We start from the raw sequence: 18,357 nt of genomic DNA on the forward strand, positions 1-18,357 counted from the left end.
TTAAAATGTTAACAGGTGAGTTATTAACACGATTAAAAAGATAAAACATTCAATTAAATTATTTTAACTTGATTTTATTTTAAGATATTTATAATCCATCCTCTGCATGTGCCAGACAAAATAGACAAATTACCACCTGTATTTTGCAGGACTTTATTGGGGAGGACCCTGTGCATTGAGGGTAAAATTATTTATTCATGTGACACTTTTAGTCTTACGTTATCAGCCCGAGGGGATCAAATCCAGAAAGTGGAGGTTGTGATGCTCAAAAACATTTATCTACTTACTTTACAGATGTCTCTTTCACAATGTAAGTCTGTGGGGCCAAAGTTTTTTTGAGCCCCATGGCATCACGTGACAGAACTGGGCATTGTAATTCTACATTTGGCCACATAGTAAAATTGGCTTCAAAGCTTGGTGTTGTTCCTGGGGGCTTAAGCTTGGCCCATACCAAGGCTGTGCAAAGGAGGCTGGGACATACTCTGACCCCATGGGAGCTGTGATGTTAGAGGGTTACCATAGACATTGCTAGAAATAAAGGGACGGTGTCGGCTGAGGTGCTCTTTGGGTGCACTCAGCCTGACAGAACCTTTGGTTACACTCAAATGTATGGCTGCCAGTATACAAGCATGTTTGCATGTAGAAAACATTTTTTATGGTCTTTTATTACAGATTGTTTTAATAGTTACAGACTGGTAATTCTTTTTTTTGTGCAAAACAATTTCAATCTTGATCGCCACCTGGTGTCTCTCTGCAGAATAGGTCATATAGCCCGCTCCCGGGGCACCTGGTGGCTCAGTGGATAGAGCTGGCCCCCCATGTATAGAGGCTGTGTCCTCGCCACAGGGGGTTTGATTCCGGCCTCGGCCCTTTGCTACCTGTCACCCCCCCCACCCCCACCCCCCTTTCACCCTTTCACATTTGTGCTGTCCTATCAATTAAACACAAAAATGTCCCAAAAAATATCTTTAAAATTTGAATGAATGAAGCTGCTTGTGATTAGTTGGATGGGTGTTTTGGCAGGAACTCCTCCACTGCAGAGCTACTGCGCAGAATCAGGCTCTCAATGACAACATCGCAAGATGGCATCGCCTCTGTCTCGGATATTTTAACAGCACTTATGCGTAGCAAGGGTAAGGGGGGAGGGGCAGTGTCATCCATCTTTATGTACAGTCTGTGTTTGTACCCCAAGTGTCCTTGACCCAAACTTGGAACTCAGAAGTCCAGACTTGCTGTTATTGACTGTATCGACCATTCTTTATTTAATTTACTGTTTTTGGGACCTCAGTCTTTATGAAAGTGAGGGCCCCTTTAAGTTGATCTCAAACGGGGTTTTTGTTTTTTTTTAAACAGAGAATGTTAATGGAAAAGCATCTAAAATTTTATCTGAAATGATATCCAGAGATTCTAAACTGTACAAAATAGTCGAGCCAAACTGCTGAAACTACTTATACTACATGACAGAGAGGTACAAAGATGAGGTAAAAGGGCATGGCTACTATAATGAGTGCTAAGCCACCCTTCTTTAGTCACTTAACGAAAGGGACGGCCCATTATAAGGCTGTCGTAAAGATGTCATTCTGACATTGACAGAGCCATACATCCGCCCAACACGAGCCTCACCCTTGTGTATTACTCATCACACTTGATTAATCCAGTGATGACTCAAATCGGGAGCAAAGGACAGCGCAGAAATACCACGCACATACCATGCACATCATCATTTATCCAAACAGTCTTTTATTACACCTGCACCTGCACACGCCTCCACACAAAAGCACAAAAACATCATCAAATCCAGCAACTCCGGAGAGAGACAGTAGCACAGTGGAGTGGAGGAGGGAGGCGGTGTTTTGCAGTCAAACCGCACCAGCGCTGCTGCGAGGCGACAGCCAGCTATACTCTCATCTGGCTCACACGCGCACACACAAACACACGCGCGCATCTCGGTGGCGGCGGCGTCGGTGCTTTGCATCATGCGGGAGGGCTCATGATGAGAAACCTGTTACACGCTGCACATGTGATGGCACGCAGTCCTCCAACGCAGATTAATTAGCGCGCGGACTTGCAACTCCTGAGAGTGTCTCGGATTTGGGGGTCTTAATGAGGATATTGCGGCAATGGTGAAGGACAAGGCCGAAAACCGGACGCTTCAGTATCAGCAAACTTTGGTGAGTTTCGGATGAGGTCATAGATGATGTTTGCAATCGTGTCAGGCATGTGGGGGTGTCATGGATGCCGGTTTTGCCCGGAGGATAGAGACACAGCTGCCGGTTGCTCAACTGTGTCCTGCACGAGTATGAGAGGAGAGTGTGTGCAGCCTCTTATGGAGTATTACTGTATAAAAATATAAAATAATAGTGCTTAATAGCTGGTTTCATTGCCTTCTAGTCTGCTTTTCCTCCCTTAGTTGCTGCTTTGCTGCTTTTCATTCATGTACCTTGATCCACAGGTGTTGCATCACTCTCACTCTCAGCCTGGCCCGCCTTAATAATTCATTCTTATCAATTTAGATTTCACTAAACCATGTCAGATTAATTTGTTCAGCCCGAAGAAATGCATGTAGGGCTATCTCTGATTGCTTTATGTGTGGCCTAATGGGTCATGATTAAGATGTTAATATCCTTGAAATATAAGATTAGAGCCTCACCCTGCTTATTGAGCTCTAATGTATTTTCCTCACGTCCCTCTGTCTTCCTTATCTCTCCTCTTTTCTCCTGCAGATCTTGTCCCCCCTCGTGCCCCCTTATGTATCCCTCTGTCAGCCCTTCCTGTTTGCTAGAGCGGCCCCTTCTACTTATGAACCAAAAAGTGGAGTGTTTCTGAATATTAATTGCCTCATGCACCAGTTTTCCCCACTCATGTCATTGCAGGACTGACAGTGATGCCCTGGAGCACTCCACACAGGGATATCTATATTCAGATAAAGGGACAGACAGATAGGCTGGCAGTCAGGCAAACCAGTGGATTAAAGTGTCCTTCCATCCTAATTTGTGAGTCTGTGGCTGCAGTTATCTCCCATCTTCCCTTCCTCTCTTCTTTCTTGTGTTTTCACATGTGCACAGTGTGTCGGTCAGTCTGTCTTCGTGCAGCAGTATTGGGCCCAAGTGGTACAGAGGTGTTCTTTTCTGCTCTTTGTTGGTTTGAAGATCGATGTCGTGCTGTGTATCTCAGTGCAAAGATCAATAGTAATGTAAAATGGCAGTCGGAGTCTCTGAGGATTGGAACGTGCCGTCTGGCCCCCTCGCTCTCCTCTGACCATCACACTCAGATCAATGGCTTTATCATTCACTCCCTGCATACCAGTCCATTACCCCCAAAATGACGCATGTGTGTGATTTTGCACATGTGAGTGATTGTGCAGCTTGTGTGCCAATACTTTAAAGTGTAGAGTGGCAGCACTATTCATCATATATCTCCCCTCTGGTAAAACAAAGCACGTGTGTTTTCCCTCTTAGAAAAAGGAATGATACGCAGAGATAGATATTAAACACAAATTCAAATCAGATAAGTGATGGCTCACAGAGTTTATTGCCTGTGTTGCTGCAGCCTAAAATTGGATTCAGATGTTGACAAAAGGATCCTCTGTGTTTTATTGTTTGCCATCAGCAAGATTCAGAGGATTTTCAGTCATGCGGTTGCTTGAGTTTTTGGCAGCGCAGAAGCGCTGGTGCTGTATAGCAGGGCTGAGCGGATGACATGAAGCAGATAGAGAGCATAGAGATCTGTCTGATAAACTTCTCCACAAGGAAGCAGCACAGAAATGTCATCTCATTCACAGCTACTGTACTAAACAATTCCATTCCCCTCCAGTATTTAGACATTTCTTGCTTATAATCTTTTTTTAGAATCAGCAGCTGATTGACTGTAGCGTCTACAAAGGCACTGGAACAAAAATAGCCCTTTAATTTATGGCTCCTGTTGGTTGAGTTGAGTTTTACAATCAATGGGCATTGCTGTGACAATCCATTAAGATAAAATGTGGTGACTATCATAAACTTCCCACATAAATGAGCTGAACAGCTGAATAATGGATATAAGTACATTTAAATTGGCCATGATTACATTTCCCTGTGTGAAAAAAAACAATTATTTGATATGTTAATGATATCCATTCATATATCGTGTTCAGCAGCACCGATGCTGTGTTTTCAGCCACTGCACCAAACAGATTTCTTGGAAATTTCCTAGAAAGCATCCCCACTAACCTCTGAACTCATTATCCAGAGGGAATAGTAAAACAGAGAATAAACAGGCTATTTATAGCTGTTAAGATATTCATGAAAAAAGCTGTGTGGAGCAGCTCTTTATTTTAAGCAGCAAGCTGTTATTTTTGTGGTCCTGTGCCGAGATGCAACAGAGATCCTTTGTGCAGCGGCTGACACTTGGAAAGCGACCAGGGTCTAGTGCATGGGTCACTGGGTTCTACAACTGCCGTCAGGTGCAGTGCATGCTGGGACAGCCAGCAGTGGCTGTCTGCCGTCCCGGTGTCTCGTGGGATGGAGGGACGGAGAAGGTAAAATTGAAGAAGACGCAGGTCAGAATGAAAAGAAAAGAGACAGACAGTGTTGTGATGACTTTGTTTCGAAGTGTTGCAGCAGTCAATCTGGATTCTTCTCTTTTTACTTTTTTCAGAGGTGTGGGAGGTCTGGATGTGTCATTGGGTTCGCACGTGTGCATGTGTTTGCTCTTTTTTAGAGGCGTGGGCAAGTTTTGCTCCATAGGTTCTGCATGTGCATTTAGTTTGTGTGTGTGTGTGTGTGTGTGTGTGTGCGTGTGTGTGTGTGGAGGTGGACCTGCACTGTTTACCTGACCACACATACGTGCTTAAATGAGCGAGCGGTAAGTCTCAGTCAGAGCAGATGTTATAGACGGCATGTTCACGTCCTTCTAGCAGCAGGGGGGATTTGGCTGCTGCAAGTATCAAAGTCATGATCCACCTGAAGTGGAAAAGCCGGCACACCTCACCTCTCCCCCTGCTCCCTGCCACAGGGCACTGCAGCACCACAAAAACGATGCACAGCACACAATGCATGTGCATGTGTTTGTTTCTGAGCTTTAATGGCTGTCAAGACAAAGCTGAGAAGATCCAGTTCTCATCTTTTTCCATATGTCTGCGATTGATGAATATTTAAAGCTACTGCAACAAAGATTTATGCATACGCATATAGTGGTGCAGAAGAGGAGCACACTTCTGTCTCACTGGGACAAAGTGTTGGCAGCCAGTTGGCCCAAATGTATCTATTATTTTTTCTGCAGCTACAAAATATGGGATGGATACATTTGCATGCACAGTAAGACTCCACATACCTATATATTTGCATACTGTTCTATTGCACAGTGCAGCATGCGGACATGATTGTCTCCTGAACAGCAGTGAGCTAGCACTCTGTCCACAAAGAACTGGACTGTGAGATCTGTTGCCTCTCCTCTCTTTTGTATTGTTTGGTGTAAAGTGTCACAGACCAGTTGGGTTGGTAAATACAATCATGCTGTTTGCAGTTTACTTCCATCGCTTTTAAGGATTTCTGTGTTTTGTACAATTAAACAATGTTACTGTACATCTCATAACCATTTGGTGCAGCTAAAAGGAGAAGCTTTATGAAGAAAACGCAGATATTTTGAATTTGATTTTCTTGTCATGAACGGCTCTGTTGTATCTCAGCATCTCTCCCTCTGTCACTGTTGCACACACACACACACACACACATAAAAGCGCTGTCTCTTCAGGGGGGTCTAGTTCCTCATAGTCAGCATTCTGTACGTTCTCCCACACAGAAGCTGGCTTGAGTCCATTTCAGCTCCTGTCACTTCCGAATAGTGCTGTTACCTGCACGCCACTGAACGAGCCACTGCAGACACTGCAGACAGAACAAATCCATCTCAATTTATTTGACTGTTAAAATACACCCTGCTCATTGTACTGTTCAGGATGTACTTGCAAACCGAAAAGCAATCTGCCAAGATACAAGATACTTGTACACTCTGTCTTAAAACCCCTCAGAGAATTTAGGGCCAATAAGCATTTGTAAATTACCCAAAATGAATATGTAGTACGATGAATTATTGAGATCCTTTACTTAAAGGGAAAGTTCACCTTAAACTCAAAATACATATTTTCCTCGTACTTGTTTTCAGTCTAGATTATTTTGTGAGTTGCAGAGTGCAGGAGATATTGGACGTAGAGATATTTGCCTTCTCTTGCAGCATGATCTCAGTCCCAAGGTTGTTAAAATACACGGCTTGGGGCAGTGTTTCTTTAGTATCTGTGTGAGACACACTGGGCTTTCCACAAACTTCAATGTAAGCCCATTGTTGTTCTTGTTCGACAAAAAGCAACAGACGTAGTTTAAAGGGGGCAAAAGTTTGCTTAGTGTGAGTGGAAGGGGAGGGAGATGGGTCCAACAAGTTGTGCAGGTGTTTGACGCAGGTGAACTTTGTTCGAGACCAACGAATTACAGTATTGATTGTTGTGTTTGTGCCACTCAAAGCCAAGTGTTTTTAGTGACATCTGCAGTCTTTTCATGACAAAAAGAAAGTAGTTTTGTTACCCAGACCTTAACTTCTGATCCCTTCTGAGATACAATGCAAAAGGTTGACACCGGAGAAAATAAAAGTAATAGAGTAAAAAGTTCATAGTTTCTTCTTAAATTAGGAAAGTCTTAATATATGTGACTCAGCATGTAGAGCAGGTCCTCTATTAATCTCAGAGTTTGTGGTTCAATGTCTTCATGACCTTCAGCAATAAACTGTTGACCCAAATTCCACCTGATGGAAGATGCTGCCATCAGTGTCCGAGAGGCACTGTTAAAATAAAGCGCTGCATATTCAAATGTAATGGAGCATAGAAATAAATAGCAGTATTGAATGGAAATACTGACATACCTCCAAATTGTGCTCTAGTATTTAAGATTACAGTATTCAAAATCTAACTCCTTAAAATGTAGATTCCACCACAGGAAAGAAGGTGTGTGCATGGTTTGTGTTCACAACACCAACACCAGTCTTTGAATTACTTGCAACACTTTGTTTTTTATCTGTCCCAAAATATCTTTTTAATGCACCATTTGGTGTATTTTGCCTAATATCTAACATCCATTAGTGCCATATTGTCTTTCTTATGATAGTTCAAATATGAGTAGGAGTTCTTCATTTTATTTATACGAGTTTATTAATGAGGGCATTTTTATGTGTTAAATATCATTTGAACTAATTTTCCCTGAATAGTAATGTCCAATTAAAACCACTTCAGATTGTACATGGTCATAGTAACCAAACATGGAAACGTTTAACTATCATAGTTGGACTTACTAGATGTGCTGTGTAATAAATTGTTGCTGCAATGCGCGTCTTTCTTCACTCTTTTTATCAGTCTACGAATCTGTCCGTAACGGCAGGAATAGACGAGCTTTAAACTCCAATCAGTGGCTGGCTTGGCCAGATTTTACACAGTGCTGCTGTTGCATTGCTGTGTCCTCTTTTCATGTTGCGATCACAGATAAAATTAATTAATTATAAATTGCAAAGAAAGTGTCAGCATGGGAGGAAGTTTTACTTTGTAAAACATCAGGAATCTTATCCATTTTCCGTTTAAATTTTCACTTGACTTTATATTTCAAAAAAGTTGCTGTGAACTTGCTGTATATGATGTTTAAAGTTTCAGTTTTGATTAAATATTTGCTAAAAGCTCTTAAAGTTTTTTGTAAGAGTTTATTATATTTCAAATTGTAAATATTGAGAGATTGAAATTTTTATTGTAAATGCATATCGGTTCAAAATATCAGTTATCGGTCTCATTAACTACTAATTATCGATATCACTGTTGGTCCTGAAAAACCAATATTAGTCGACCCCTAATAAATATGTATTCACTGTGTAGAAAATAGACGTGTGGCATGAGAGTGTGTGAAAAGTGTCAGTTACATGAGCCTCACAGTCGGTGCATGACAGTTTGCAGCCGTACACAGTATAATTTCAGCACCAAGTTATGTGCACAGGTGCTTAGCTGAGAATTACGTGTGCTGCTGAAGTTGTACGTGCGCTACATTGCATATGCATGTGGTATTTTGAGCTCTGAGTAGACAGACCTTCAGTGCGTTTATGTCTCTGTTCTGACTCGCCGCAACACTCATTTTCAAAACCTGTTGCAAATGTAGTCTCTGTGGATGAGTGTCATGATGTACGCAAAGCCAACCAGACCCCCACCCCCCAAGTCTTTCTCTGACAAGATGTCACTCGCCCAGTTTGATCCTTCAGTCTCCCTGACATCACCCCCCAACCCTCCCCCATCTTTTGTGCTGCTTTCTACTAATATGATCAGAGTGTGTTGGTGTATTTTCACTTGTCTGGGTGTGCTAGGAGGGGCTGCTCAACAGCATCAAGGTTTTTCATGTTTACTTGTGTGTGTGTGTGTGTGTGTGTGTGTGTGTGTGTGTGTGTGTGTGTGTGTGTGTGTGTGTTTGTGTTTGCATGTGTGAGCTCTGACTCACAGGTAACTATTCTAAAAACAGCCTCCGCTACCTATATTAATGTAAATGTAGACTTCAGGATGAGTCAAATTTGTCACTTCCTCATCTAATTCAATTTTCACTTTCGTCCCTGGAGGCTTTGTGGCTCAGATTAGCCCGAGCGCTTTAGTCCTCCCGTTATTCCCCTGGCCTCATCAATACACACTCAGCTCGTGTTAAAGTAATCACACTGCCACGACAGTATGAAGGAGTTGAAGGGTCTGAAACATCCATCTTTCTCTCCGCAGTGATCGGTCCCGTCACTCTCACATACATTACAAAAAGAAAAGGAGATTAAAATGGTCTAATGAATATTTATTAATAAAAAGCAGCAAGGATGAGAGTTTTAGACGTTCAAGCCTTCATCATTAAAGTGTCAAATATTTGTCCTTGCTGTCTCCTCACAATGAATAAATTATCCTGCAGTGCCTTTGAAATAGCTGAATGATGAAGAACTTTTTATCTCATCTGTTGTGCTAGGCTCAAGGGTGGATTACCAAGCGGACCAAACAGGTCCAGACACAAGGGCCCAAGTACTCAAGGAACCCCTAAACCAGAGCTTCTGCTTGAAGTCGTTATCACTTTACATTAATCCCGTCATCAAAGGGCTTAATCGTTCATGTCAATAACAGAGCCCCAAAAGAACGTCTCTTTTTTTGGGGTTGAAAGAGGTGTTTTTTTGTTAATGTGCTGTTGGCTTTCACAGAGTTTTCATAAATCCTTAAAGTACTTAAAAGGCATTGAATTCATTTATATTAAAATAAGGCCTTAATTGGTATTAAAATGTTTTTAATCAATTTTTCAAAAGTCTTAAAAATGCAACATTTGAGGTAGGATTTTATGAATTCTTTTTCTGACATTTCACTGTAAAATCTCAAAATGATTGATAACATCTTTTCTTTCTTTCTTTTTTGAAAAAAAAAATCCCTCATCTTAAACTCTTAAACTCTGGTATTTAAGCAATAGAATAATCACACATACAGAGTGAGACACCAAATCAGTATTAAAAATCACCAATAAATGCTAGATATTTCCCAGTTCTAACCAGATCTAGCCTTTTCACCGGTCCAAAAATCTGGGCAAAATTTTTCTTAACTCTATGTAAAAAATGCAGGTTCATGGTTCATGTCTTCCTTTTTTAAGTTTTGGTTTTTGTAAAACTGGTCTTAGATGTCATCTCGAGTGGCATTAAAAAGTCTTAAAAAGTATAAAATTTGAATTTGCCCTAAGCTTTAGGAACCCTGTTTTCAATAAATGTACCTGTGCTGTAAATCCTTTGTCACTGAGCTACAGGTAATTTTAATTTTACTTATTGTATTGTTGGCTTTAAATGTTCCTGTGCTGTAAATCCTGTTGAGATGCAGGTAAATGTATGTCTTAGTTAAAGGGGACCAATATACAGTACCCCTTTTATAAGTTCATACTTGCATTGTGGGTTTCTACTAGAGTGATTCTGCTTTAATTTTTGAAAAGCATTTTATTTTCCACATACTGTCTGTGCTTAGCTTCGGTATTCACCCTCTCTCGCTCCATTTTAGTGCCCCGACACAAAAAAGCAGAGCATCTGATTGGCAACTTTTTGCGGCTCTTATGCATCCTGGCATCTCTGCAGCCAGGGAATGAGTGTCACAGAGTATTGTGACATTTTCTCCAATGAAGAATCACTAATTAAAGCTTCTAAACACAACTGGACTTGTTCCAGAAGGAATATAATAGAAATTGTTAAACATTTGTGTCCGGAGGACCATTGTTTCATTATCCCCCTACGGCTAGGCTTGCACATGGTCTGACTGAGAACGGTGGCAGATGAGTAATGTAGCAGTAAAGTGGGAGGTCTGATGCAGTACAAAATTGGTGGCCATGTGGGGCTCTTTATGTTATACTGACAAGTTTTCATCTAGTAGGCGAACTTGTGTATTTGGTGTAGATAGCTGGCAGTAATAAGGGTGCATTGTTCACTAGTTAAATATAATGGAAAAATTGAAAAACATTAAAGATGGAACCACACAGCCATGTGTCTGTTACTGCGAGTCAAAGGGCAGTAATCAAACACACTTTTAATGATAATTAAAATTTGAAACAATAATACAAACCATAAGGAATTTTAGAGGGATTTATTGTGGAGCCAGTAACCATTTAACTCCTAATCTACATACACACATCCTTATTTTAAATATCTCTAACACCTGTAATGTGGGGAATGTTTTTTGTGAGATATTTAAAGCGTTACTATAGACCGTATTCACAGTATCAATGCATATTTTTGACGGTCATCGCCCTGTATTCCCAGAATATCTGGACTGAACAAAAGCAGCTCCTCTGTGTGGTAAAGCTGCTGTGAAACAGTCTGAGGCTGCAGTTTCTCACCGGATGCAAAGTCAGTATATTTTTTTCCTACAAGCAGTTTTGGTCTTAATAGTTGTTTTTACCTCTCCTCATTTGTTTCTATGTAGCAACAAGAAGGATTGTTGTTTGATTAAGGAGATACCAGGGCAGAGAATTATGATGTGAGCCATGTTTGACTGGTTGATTGACAGATGTCTCAGCCTGTCACAGTCAGCCTTGATAGCTGCTGCTCCTCAACTCCACTCTAGCCTCTTCCCCTTTTTGGCTAAATTGGGATTTTTCTGGATTTTTGGTCCTTGATTGTCTGTATTAGTTGCATTGGATTAAGTTTTTACACCTATTTTTTTGTGGTGAATCGTTTTGCACCAAACTCTACTCTTGGTCAGCATTACGGTCGATAACAAACCAGTCAATAACAAGCTGTGGGAGGCAGGAGTTAAACTGGTGTAGAGTGTTGTGATGTGGGAGGTAAACTGACTAATGTAGATACAGAAGTTGGTCACGTGGGAGGTGAACTGGTTGCAGATAACAGCTCATTTAACCCACAGGGTCCCACCTGCTGCTCTCCCAGGGGGCCGTGCTCCAGATGGCCAGTGATTGCTTTCGCACAGGCCAAAGAAAGTATCACTAACAGGCCCCGTTTAAACTCCCAGTGGGTGTTTGTCTGGTGCTGGTGGTGGGTTTATGTCTATACTCTGTGTGTGGGCGCATGAAAATTTGTTCACACAAGATTCAATAAGAAAGTTGCCGTGAATAGATTTTAATTTCCCAGTATAGTGATGATAAAAATGTACACCAACCAGGAAAAGCAACAAGTATCAGTCACTTTTTCTCCATGCACTTTGTTGGTCAAGCTCTTTAGAAGTTGACAGATGTGGGTCATTTAATTTATGAAATACTAACAGCCATATGGATTCTCTTTTGATGAAGAATCAATATAGCCCTTCAAACAGTCATCATTTTAGGAGTTTTCAGATTCTGTGTGGATACTTTTTTCCACCTCGTCACCGACTGTTTTTTTTTGGTGTATCAAATATTTAAAGGGACAGTTCACCCCCAAATCAAAAATACATAGTTTTCTTCTTCCCTGTTGTGCCATTTATAAATCTAGATTGTTTTTGGTTTGAGCAAAGTGCCAAAAAAACCCAAACCAACACATATTTAAAAAACTCTACAGCAATATCTCTTTCCAGAAATCATGACCCGGTAATTCAAGATTATACATAGACCTTGTTGTGAGCAGTTTCATGTAGGAACAATTTCTTTCTACTAAACTACACCTGCCAATTATATCACTACGCAAAGGGAAACAAGCATGCATCTGCTACCTCACCTCGGACCACTGAACAATACAGCTCAGCCGAGGAGGACGCTAACAATGTTTAAATCTTACGTTGTCACAAGCCTGTCGTCCATGAGTAGATGCATACTTCCTTCTTCATGGTAATACAGTTGACAAGTGTAGTTTGGTGGGAAAGAACATAATTCCTGCATGAAACTGTTCACAACAAGGTCTCTGGTGTATGCTAATCAACTGTGTCATAATTTCTGAAAAGAGACATTGCTGTTAAGTTTTTCAAATGTATTTTTTTGCACTTTGAGCACCACAAGCCGAGTTCTATCTAGTTCCATTATATTGGAGAGAAGGCAGACATCTCTATGGCAGCTATCTCCAACACTCGGCAACTCACACCAAAACAACCTTGACTGAGGAACAGCACTAAAGGTAAGAGGAAAAATATGTATTTTTGATAATGACATGAACTGTTCCTTCTACTGCGACATCACCGCTCTGGTTCCCGCTGGGGACCTTTGTTGCTTTCTAGTAAAGGCAAAAAGCCAAAAATAATGTGAATATATAATAATCTTTAGAAATTACAAAATGATGATGTTGCACATCTGAATGCCTTTCTGAGTCTTAATTATGCTGACCATTGTGGTGTGAAGGTTGTGTTGTCTTTGCATTAAAAGCCTCGTAAAGCTGAATACTAAATACTTAATTTAATTTTTTTTTTTTTTTTTTTGTCAGTGCAGCTTTAAGAACAAACAGAATCCACTTTAATAAATAGCTCCAAAGACAGAAGACCTAAAAACAAAAATTTAAAATATAATTTTCCTATTATTTTCATTTAGGATTAAAAGTAGACGAGATCTGGAGTCTCTTACTCACAAGGGTGGTAATTTGTTCAAATACAATGAACAAAATAAAGAGCTGAAGGGTATTGGTTTCACTCTGTGACTCATTTGCTTAATTCCTCCATTATTTAGCATGCTACACGTGCATGCAAACTGCTCTGTATCCACCAGATTGCTTTAATTGACAGCATTTTTAACCAGTGCCAGTGTGTTTACATTGTGCTCAGCTGACATGTTTATGTATGTCCACACAACAGCAGTTAGTGTTTGTCAGCTGGCAGCTATTGGCAGATTCCTTTGGAATTTGCTAGCTTATACATGAGGCTGTGCAGCTGTCTGAATATGATGTATAGCTACGTTTTGCTTAAATGCTCCTCAGCAGGTTGGAGGTTAATGTGGATGGAGATGAGCATCCATGGCAGCACGGGCCTTCTCTCTGTTCGTCAGTCAGACCGAATGTATACGGCTGCTCTACTCTCCCTCTGCACCTCCTGAGCATGCGAGCAGAAAGAGCGAGTCTGGAGGAGTCGTGATGCCCATCTCAATGAGAGGAGGGGGTGGACGGGTTGGAGTGGGACAAAAAGGGAGGTGGTGCATAGAGCAGTGGAGGAGAGATGTTGCAAGTTGTAGCATACAGAGAAACCTAGAGGGACTGTTATCAAAAAATAAAGAGTGAGAGGGGGAGAACAGGAAGGAGACAAGCAGTGAGCCTGAAGGAATCGTGATGCTCATCTTAATGTGTCTGTGGCAGGCTAAAAAGCAGCCCAGTCACCAGCAAAAAAAAAAATGGCGCTGTTTTGCGATTCTGCAAACGATGTTGCATTTGTAGTTTATTTGTATGACACGAACGTTTTGTGATGTAGTTCTGACCGTCATCAGGAGGTGGGAGGGGACTTTGACTTGTACAGCACGGCTGCAAAGATGCAGATCACTTTGAGACCACCAGCTGTTTTTAGCGAGACATCGGCAGCAAAGACTGATGTTCTTAGTGTGTCTAGTTAATAGCAGTAAAACAAGTTGCAGTTAAGCATTCAAAACAAAAACAGCTTTGAGAATCTCATATTTTCTCTCTGATAGAGTGCCTGTGAGACCATTCAAGACCACTCCACCAAAACTAGATAAGCCGGGTATTTCTAGCCGTTTTCCCCCACCAGTTTTTAATTTGGCCATAGCTTTTCAGGTCACAGCAGGCCACACATTACTGCCACTTGGTGTGTTTTCAGTGTTACTCTATAAGGGTTGCAGAAAGATCAGTTTTGTGGTTCTGGTGGTATGCACAGCTAATCACTGTTTTTTTTCCCCTTGAGCAAACCTTCTGTAGGATTATAATCTCACCGTCAGCCACAATTTCATAGCTGAAACGAATTTCTCATTATTCATTTGTTAGATTTAGACTTGCAAAGTATTCAGTTGTAATGAAACCCTGTGATTTCTCAGCATAAATCAGGAGGAGGTGTTGCATTACGTGATGTGACTACACCGCTCTGCACAAAATCTACCTCAGCAGAAAAGTGTATAGTGAGTGACCTTCAAATTGCAATTCAAACAAGCCCCAGTTGCAAGCATGCGCTGTAACAAGCTTTTATTAAAAGTCATGACCAGTTCTGGCTGCCAGTGGACCATCATCTTTTCGATTTAGTGTTCGATGTTCTCTGATCAGTGAGGATCACTTCTCCACTTGAGACCAGAGCCCTCTGACTAGAGGAAACTTTCCTCACTGCAGCCAAAGCTCTTCCTGCGAAGAGAAAAGGTCAAAGTGCAGCCGTTACTTTAACATTTGTCAAGTTCAAGATGCAACTTTAACTCTCAGTATCAGTTGAGGGTGTCTGCAGATATGCAAGATTCCTCATCCTGTAATTGATTTTACAGCCCATGAAACTTTAAGGTCGGGGATTTGGTACAACAGCTTTTCAGCAGACTGCTGTGGCTTAATGAAGCTGATAGCAGAAACACTGAATTTCATGACATGGGTTAGTTATTCTGGATCGTCAGCCATTATATTAGACTGAAAACTGAAAGGATAAAAATTGTTAGTCACAACTATATTTAAAAGAGTCGAGCCACTCACGTTGCCGGTGGCATGGCTGATCACAGGAGTTTGTGCTGCTGGGATAGCACACTTCCGTAGCACAATGGATGAACACCTGAAAAAGTTTGCAAGTTGCATATTTAGTCAAGTAAAACTATGTTACATGCAGCTTAAGTTACATATATAATTGTGTCATGAATAACTGTACCGTGTCTTGCTGGGGAGAATAGGTGTTTTTATCCACAAACGTGAACATTTTAACGATGAAACGTTTGTAGTGCGTTGGGTACTGTAGCCCAGAGGAGCCATCCACAGGCGCCACTGTGGTTAGATAACGGTCATCATGGTAGGGACACCTGGAGCCAATAAGAGCTCATTTCAGAGTACAAAATTGCTTAAAGTTTAAACAGTTCTTACACAGCCATGTTACCCCCAAATCCAACAAATTCTCCTCTTACCTGTAGAGCTATTTATCAGACTGGATTGCTGCTGAGTGTTGGAGATACATCTGCCTTCTCTTAAATGTAATGGAACTAGATGGCACTCAAAGCACCAAAAGTACACATTTAAAAAAAACAACAGTGTCCGAAGAAATCATGACCCAGTTACTCAAAATAATCCACGGACATGGGAGTGAGCAGTTTTTTGTAGGAACTACAACTGCCAACAATATCACTTTGCAGTAGGAAGCACACAGCTACTACTAGCTCACCTACTACAACTGAGTTAGTGTTAAAGCCCAGCTTGAGGATGCCAGTAATGTTAACATCTGGCACTGTCACGAGCCTCTTGTCCATATGTAGTTGCACACTTCCTCTTCACTGCACAGTGATACAATAGGTTGGGGTAGCTCCATAGAAAGACAGTAGTTCCTACATGAAACTGCTCATACCAAGGTCTGGATTATCATAAGTAACCAGGTTGTGATTTCTGTAAAGAGACTTTGCTGTTGAATTTTTCAAATATAGTGTCATCTAGTTCAATTATATTGGAGAGAAGGCAGACATCTATACAGCTGTTACCTCTGACAGTCAGCAAACTAAAGCAACACCAAAAATAATTTAGACTAATTAAAAAAGCACTGCAAGTAAGAGGAAAAGTATTTTGATTTGAAGTTTTCTTTTAAAATGCTCTCTAACATACCCATCAACCAGGAGGTCCCACTGCGGCAGGCTGTCAGGATCGGGGGCAGAGGTGGCCCAGCAGTGCTCCAGGTTCAGGATGATGTTTGGGTCAGACCTCTCCAGGATGTGCACTTCAACATAGATTGGTTCCCTCAGCACTTTAGTGACGGGGTAGTCCGCTGGAGTGTAGAAGGAGCTGTACGCTACCTGCTCTGTAATGAAACAGTGTCAGTATGTGTCAAATTCTGCAGTAGCTGGCTTTGTTTTAAGGCTCTTGTGGGCCACTCACCCTCCACACATCCCTTTGAGTGACACTGCCCGTTGCCCAGTTTAAGCTCCACTCTGAGGGGTCCAGCAGCAGCCACCGGCACAGGAGGAGGAACAGCATTCACCTCCAAGACGAGAGCCTCCACAGCTGTGCCAGAATACCTGCACTGAAACAATAACCTATTGGGAGAGAGCAGATGGCTTTACATCTCAGGAAAGCTCAGCTGGGCCACAAAAACCAATAAGGGAGATCGATTTTACACAAACTCACTCAAAATGGCTGTCCCTGGTGATTGATCCTCTGGGTCCAACTCCCACTTCATATGAGGAGGACATGTGGTTCTCGTACACCACATAACCCTCTTCCTGCATGATGAACAGAGAGATTAAGAAAAATGTCTTTTCTGAAGGAAAAACAGACACTGTTTCAAGCTTAGCAAGTGTGAGCATTTGCAGATTTCTCTGGTTTACATCATTGCAACTGAATCTTTGATATTTTATAACATGGAAAATGTAGTTGCAGACTTTAACCATGTTTAACTTCTCACATTAGGGATGCATGATTTAGAATTTTGTTTTTGCCAATATCCAATATATAACAACTCTTTAACTGGTATATCCTCTTTTATCCCCACCTTATTGTAGTGACCATCAAGTCACTTCTGTTATATTATGCATACTCCTAACATGATGGTCCACCAGCAGATGGAGACATAAAATACAATGCATTTAGTGTTCATTAATTTTGCAAAATAATGCATCAATTTAGGATTGATGTTTTGTACATGTTCACTTCTGTAAAAATATCACTTTGTGATATCGGCAAAAATAAGCATGTTCCAATATTTCATTTTAAAACCAATCTCTCTTGATGCCGATGACATGCCGATATTCTCACATATCAGCTGAAGCAAAGACTGCACCGACCTCCTTGAGTGTAGTACCACATGCAGTCACAGGGAACTGAAAGATGGCAAAAGCAGAGGTGACAGCTGCAGGATCACAGGAGGGATCGTTTGTTTCCAGCAGGCTGACTGACTCCACATCGATGTTGGGCAAAGTGGTCTCTTTAGCCACAACCACCACAAACTGGCCATCCCTGGTACACTGCACAGTCACTGTGAGGAGGAGGAAAAAAAAAAAAAAAAGCATGGATGAGGCCCTCAGTTGCAGCAGATATGTTACACTCAACATGTAGCATTTGTTTGAGAGGCACTAGAAACCACTCTAGAGAGCTCAGGTACCCGCTTTCCCATAGTAGCACTGCCAGCCATCAAAGCAGCAGTTAATGTTTTCACACTGCTCAGCGGTGATATCTGCAGTCCCACACTGGATCTTGTTGCTCTGCTCCACCTGGCACTTATCAAAGGGAGCAGCAGGTGGAGAGACATGCGACTGTTGCTGAGGCTGCTGAAAAGGAGGAGACGGTTGGTGTTTCTGCAGAGGCAGCGTCCAGTGATGCTGGGCAGTAACATCACGAGCCAAAACAAAAACCACCACCACACCAAACAGATACTTAAAAAGCTCCATTATGGTATTAGTAACTGCACACTGGCCAAAATTGCAACAACCCCTATGGCTCCGACGCAGGCTTTATACATGATTGATTATGTGTCGTTCGCTGAGAACTCCACCTCTCATCGTTCGGAGTCAATTGTGTGGCAGCCCTGCAGAGTTAATCAGCTGGTAGCTGACAGGTGGAGCTTATTGTCTGCTCATCTGTCTGAAAAGAGGTCATTACTCGACTGTTGAGTCAAAGTGAAGTGGATTTTTTTTTCTGGAGAAAAGCTGTGAGCTGCAGGCGGCGAATCTTCCGACACCTGGCCCTGTTTACTCTGAGTTTGAACCTTCATGTGTTTACACAAACTGACTATCTTTACTGTGACCCAACACTATTATGACATTTCTTTCAGTGCCTCCCACACATACCACCTGTATAAAAGCTGTC

At 41.6% G+C, this 18,357-nt stretch overlaps 2 protein-coding genes across 2 annotated transcripts in view; one reads left to right on the plus strand and one right to left on the minus strand.

Moving 5' to 3' along the window:
- The first annotated feature begins 2,016 nt into the window (after positions 1 to 2,016).
- Positions 2,017 to 18,357, plus strand: part of clcn2a (chloride channel, voltage-sensitive 2a) — a 45,184-nt gene continuing 28,843 nt past the window's right edge. Inside the window, exon 1 of the mRNA XM_042496982.1 lies at positions 2,017 to 2,171. Within this exon, the coding sequence (XP_042352916.1) occupies positions 2,121 to 2,171 (51 nt within the window). The 5' untranslated portion in view covers positions 2,017 to 2,120. The remainder of the gene's footprint in view (positions 2,172 to 18,357) is intronic.
- Positions 14,557 to 17,999, minus strand: LOC121950891 (zona pellucida sperm-binding protein 4-like). Its single transcript, XM_042496980.1, has 8 exons — positions 17,654 to 17,999; positions 17,337 to 17,527; positions 16,681 to 16,775; positions 16,432 to 16,589; positions 16,162 to 16,354; positions 15,227 to 15,374; positions 15,058 to 15,133; positions 14,557 to 14,724 (listed from the first exon to the last, which is right to left on the minus strand). The coding sequence occupies exons 1-8, from the start codon at positions 17,937 to 17,939 to the stop codon at positions 14,612 to 14,614; spliced, it is 1,260 nt and encodes a 419-aa protein (XP_042352914.1). The 5' UTR covers positions 17,940 to 17,999; the 3' UTR covers positions 14,557 to 14,611.

This window comes from Plectropomus leopardus, chromosome 12 (genome assembly GCF_008729295.1).
Source record: "Plectropomus leopardus isolate mb chromosome 12, YSFRI_Pleo_2.0, whole genome shotgun sequence".
NCBI lineage: Eukaryota > Metazoa > Chordata > Actinopteri > Perciformes > Serranidae > Plectropomus > Plectropomus leopardus.

What these genes read in the sequence shown, in the direction of transcription:
- LOC121950891 (XM_042496980.1), bottom strand. Translation starts at nt 17,939, where the DNA reads ATGGAGCTTTTTAAGTATCTGTTTGGTGTGGTGGTGGTTTTTGTTTTG. An exon ending in ACCAGGGACAGCCATTTTGA is followed by an intron (nt 16,590 to 16,680) that starts GTGAGTTTGTGT and finishes CTCTCCCAATAG; the next exon opens with GTTATTGTTTCAGTGCAGGT. An exon ending in TCAGCCATGCCACCGGCAAC is followed by an intron (nt 14,725 to 15,057) that starts GTGAGTGGCTCG and finishes TTCTCTTCGCAG; the next exon opens with GAAGAGCTTTGGCTGCAGTG.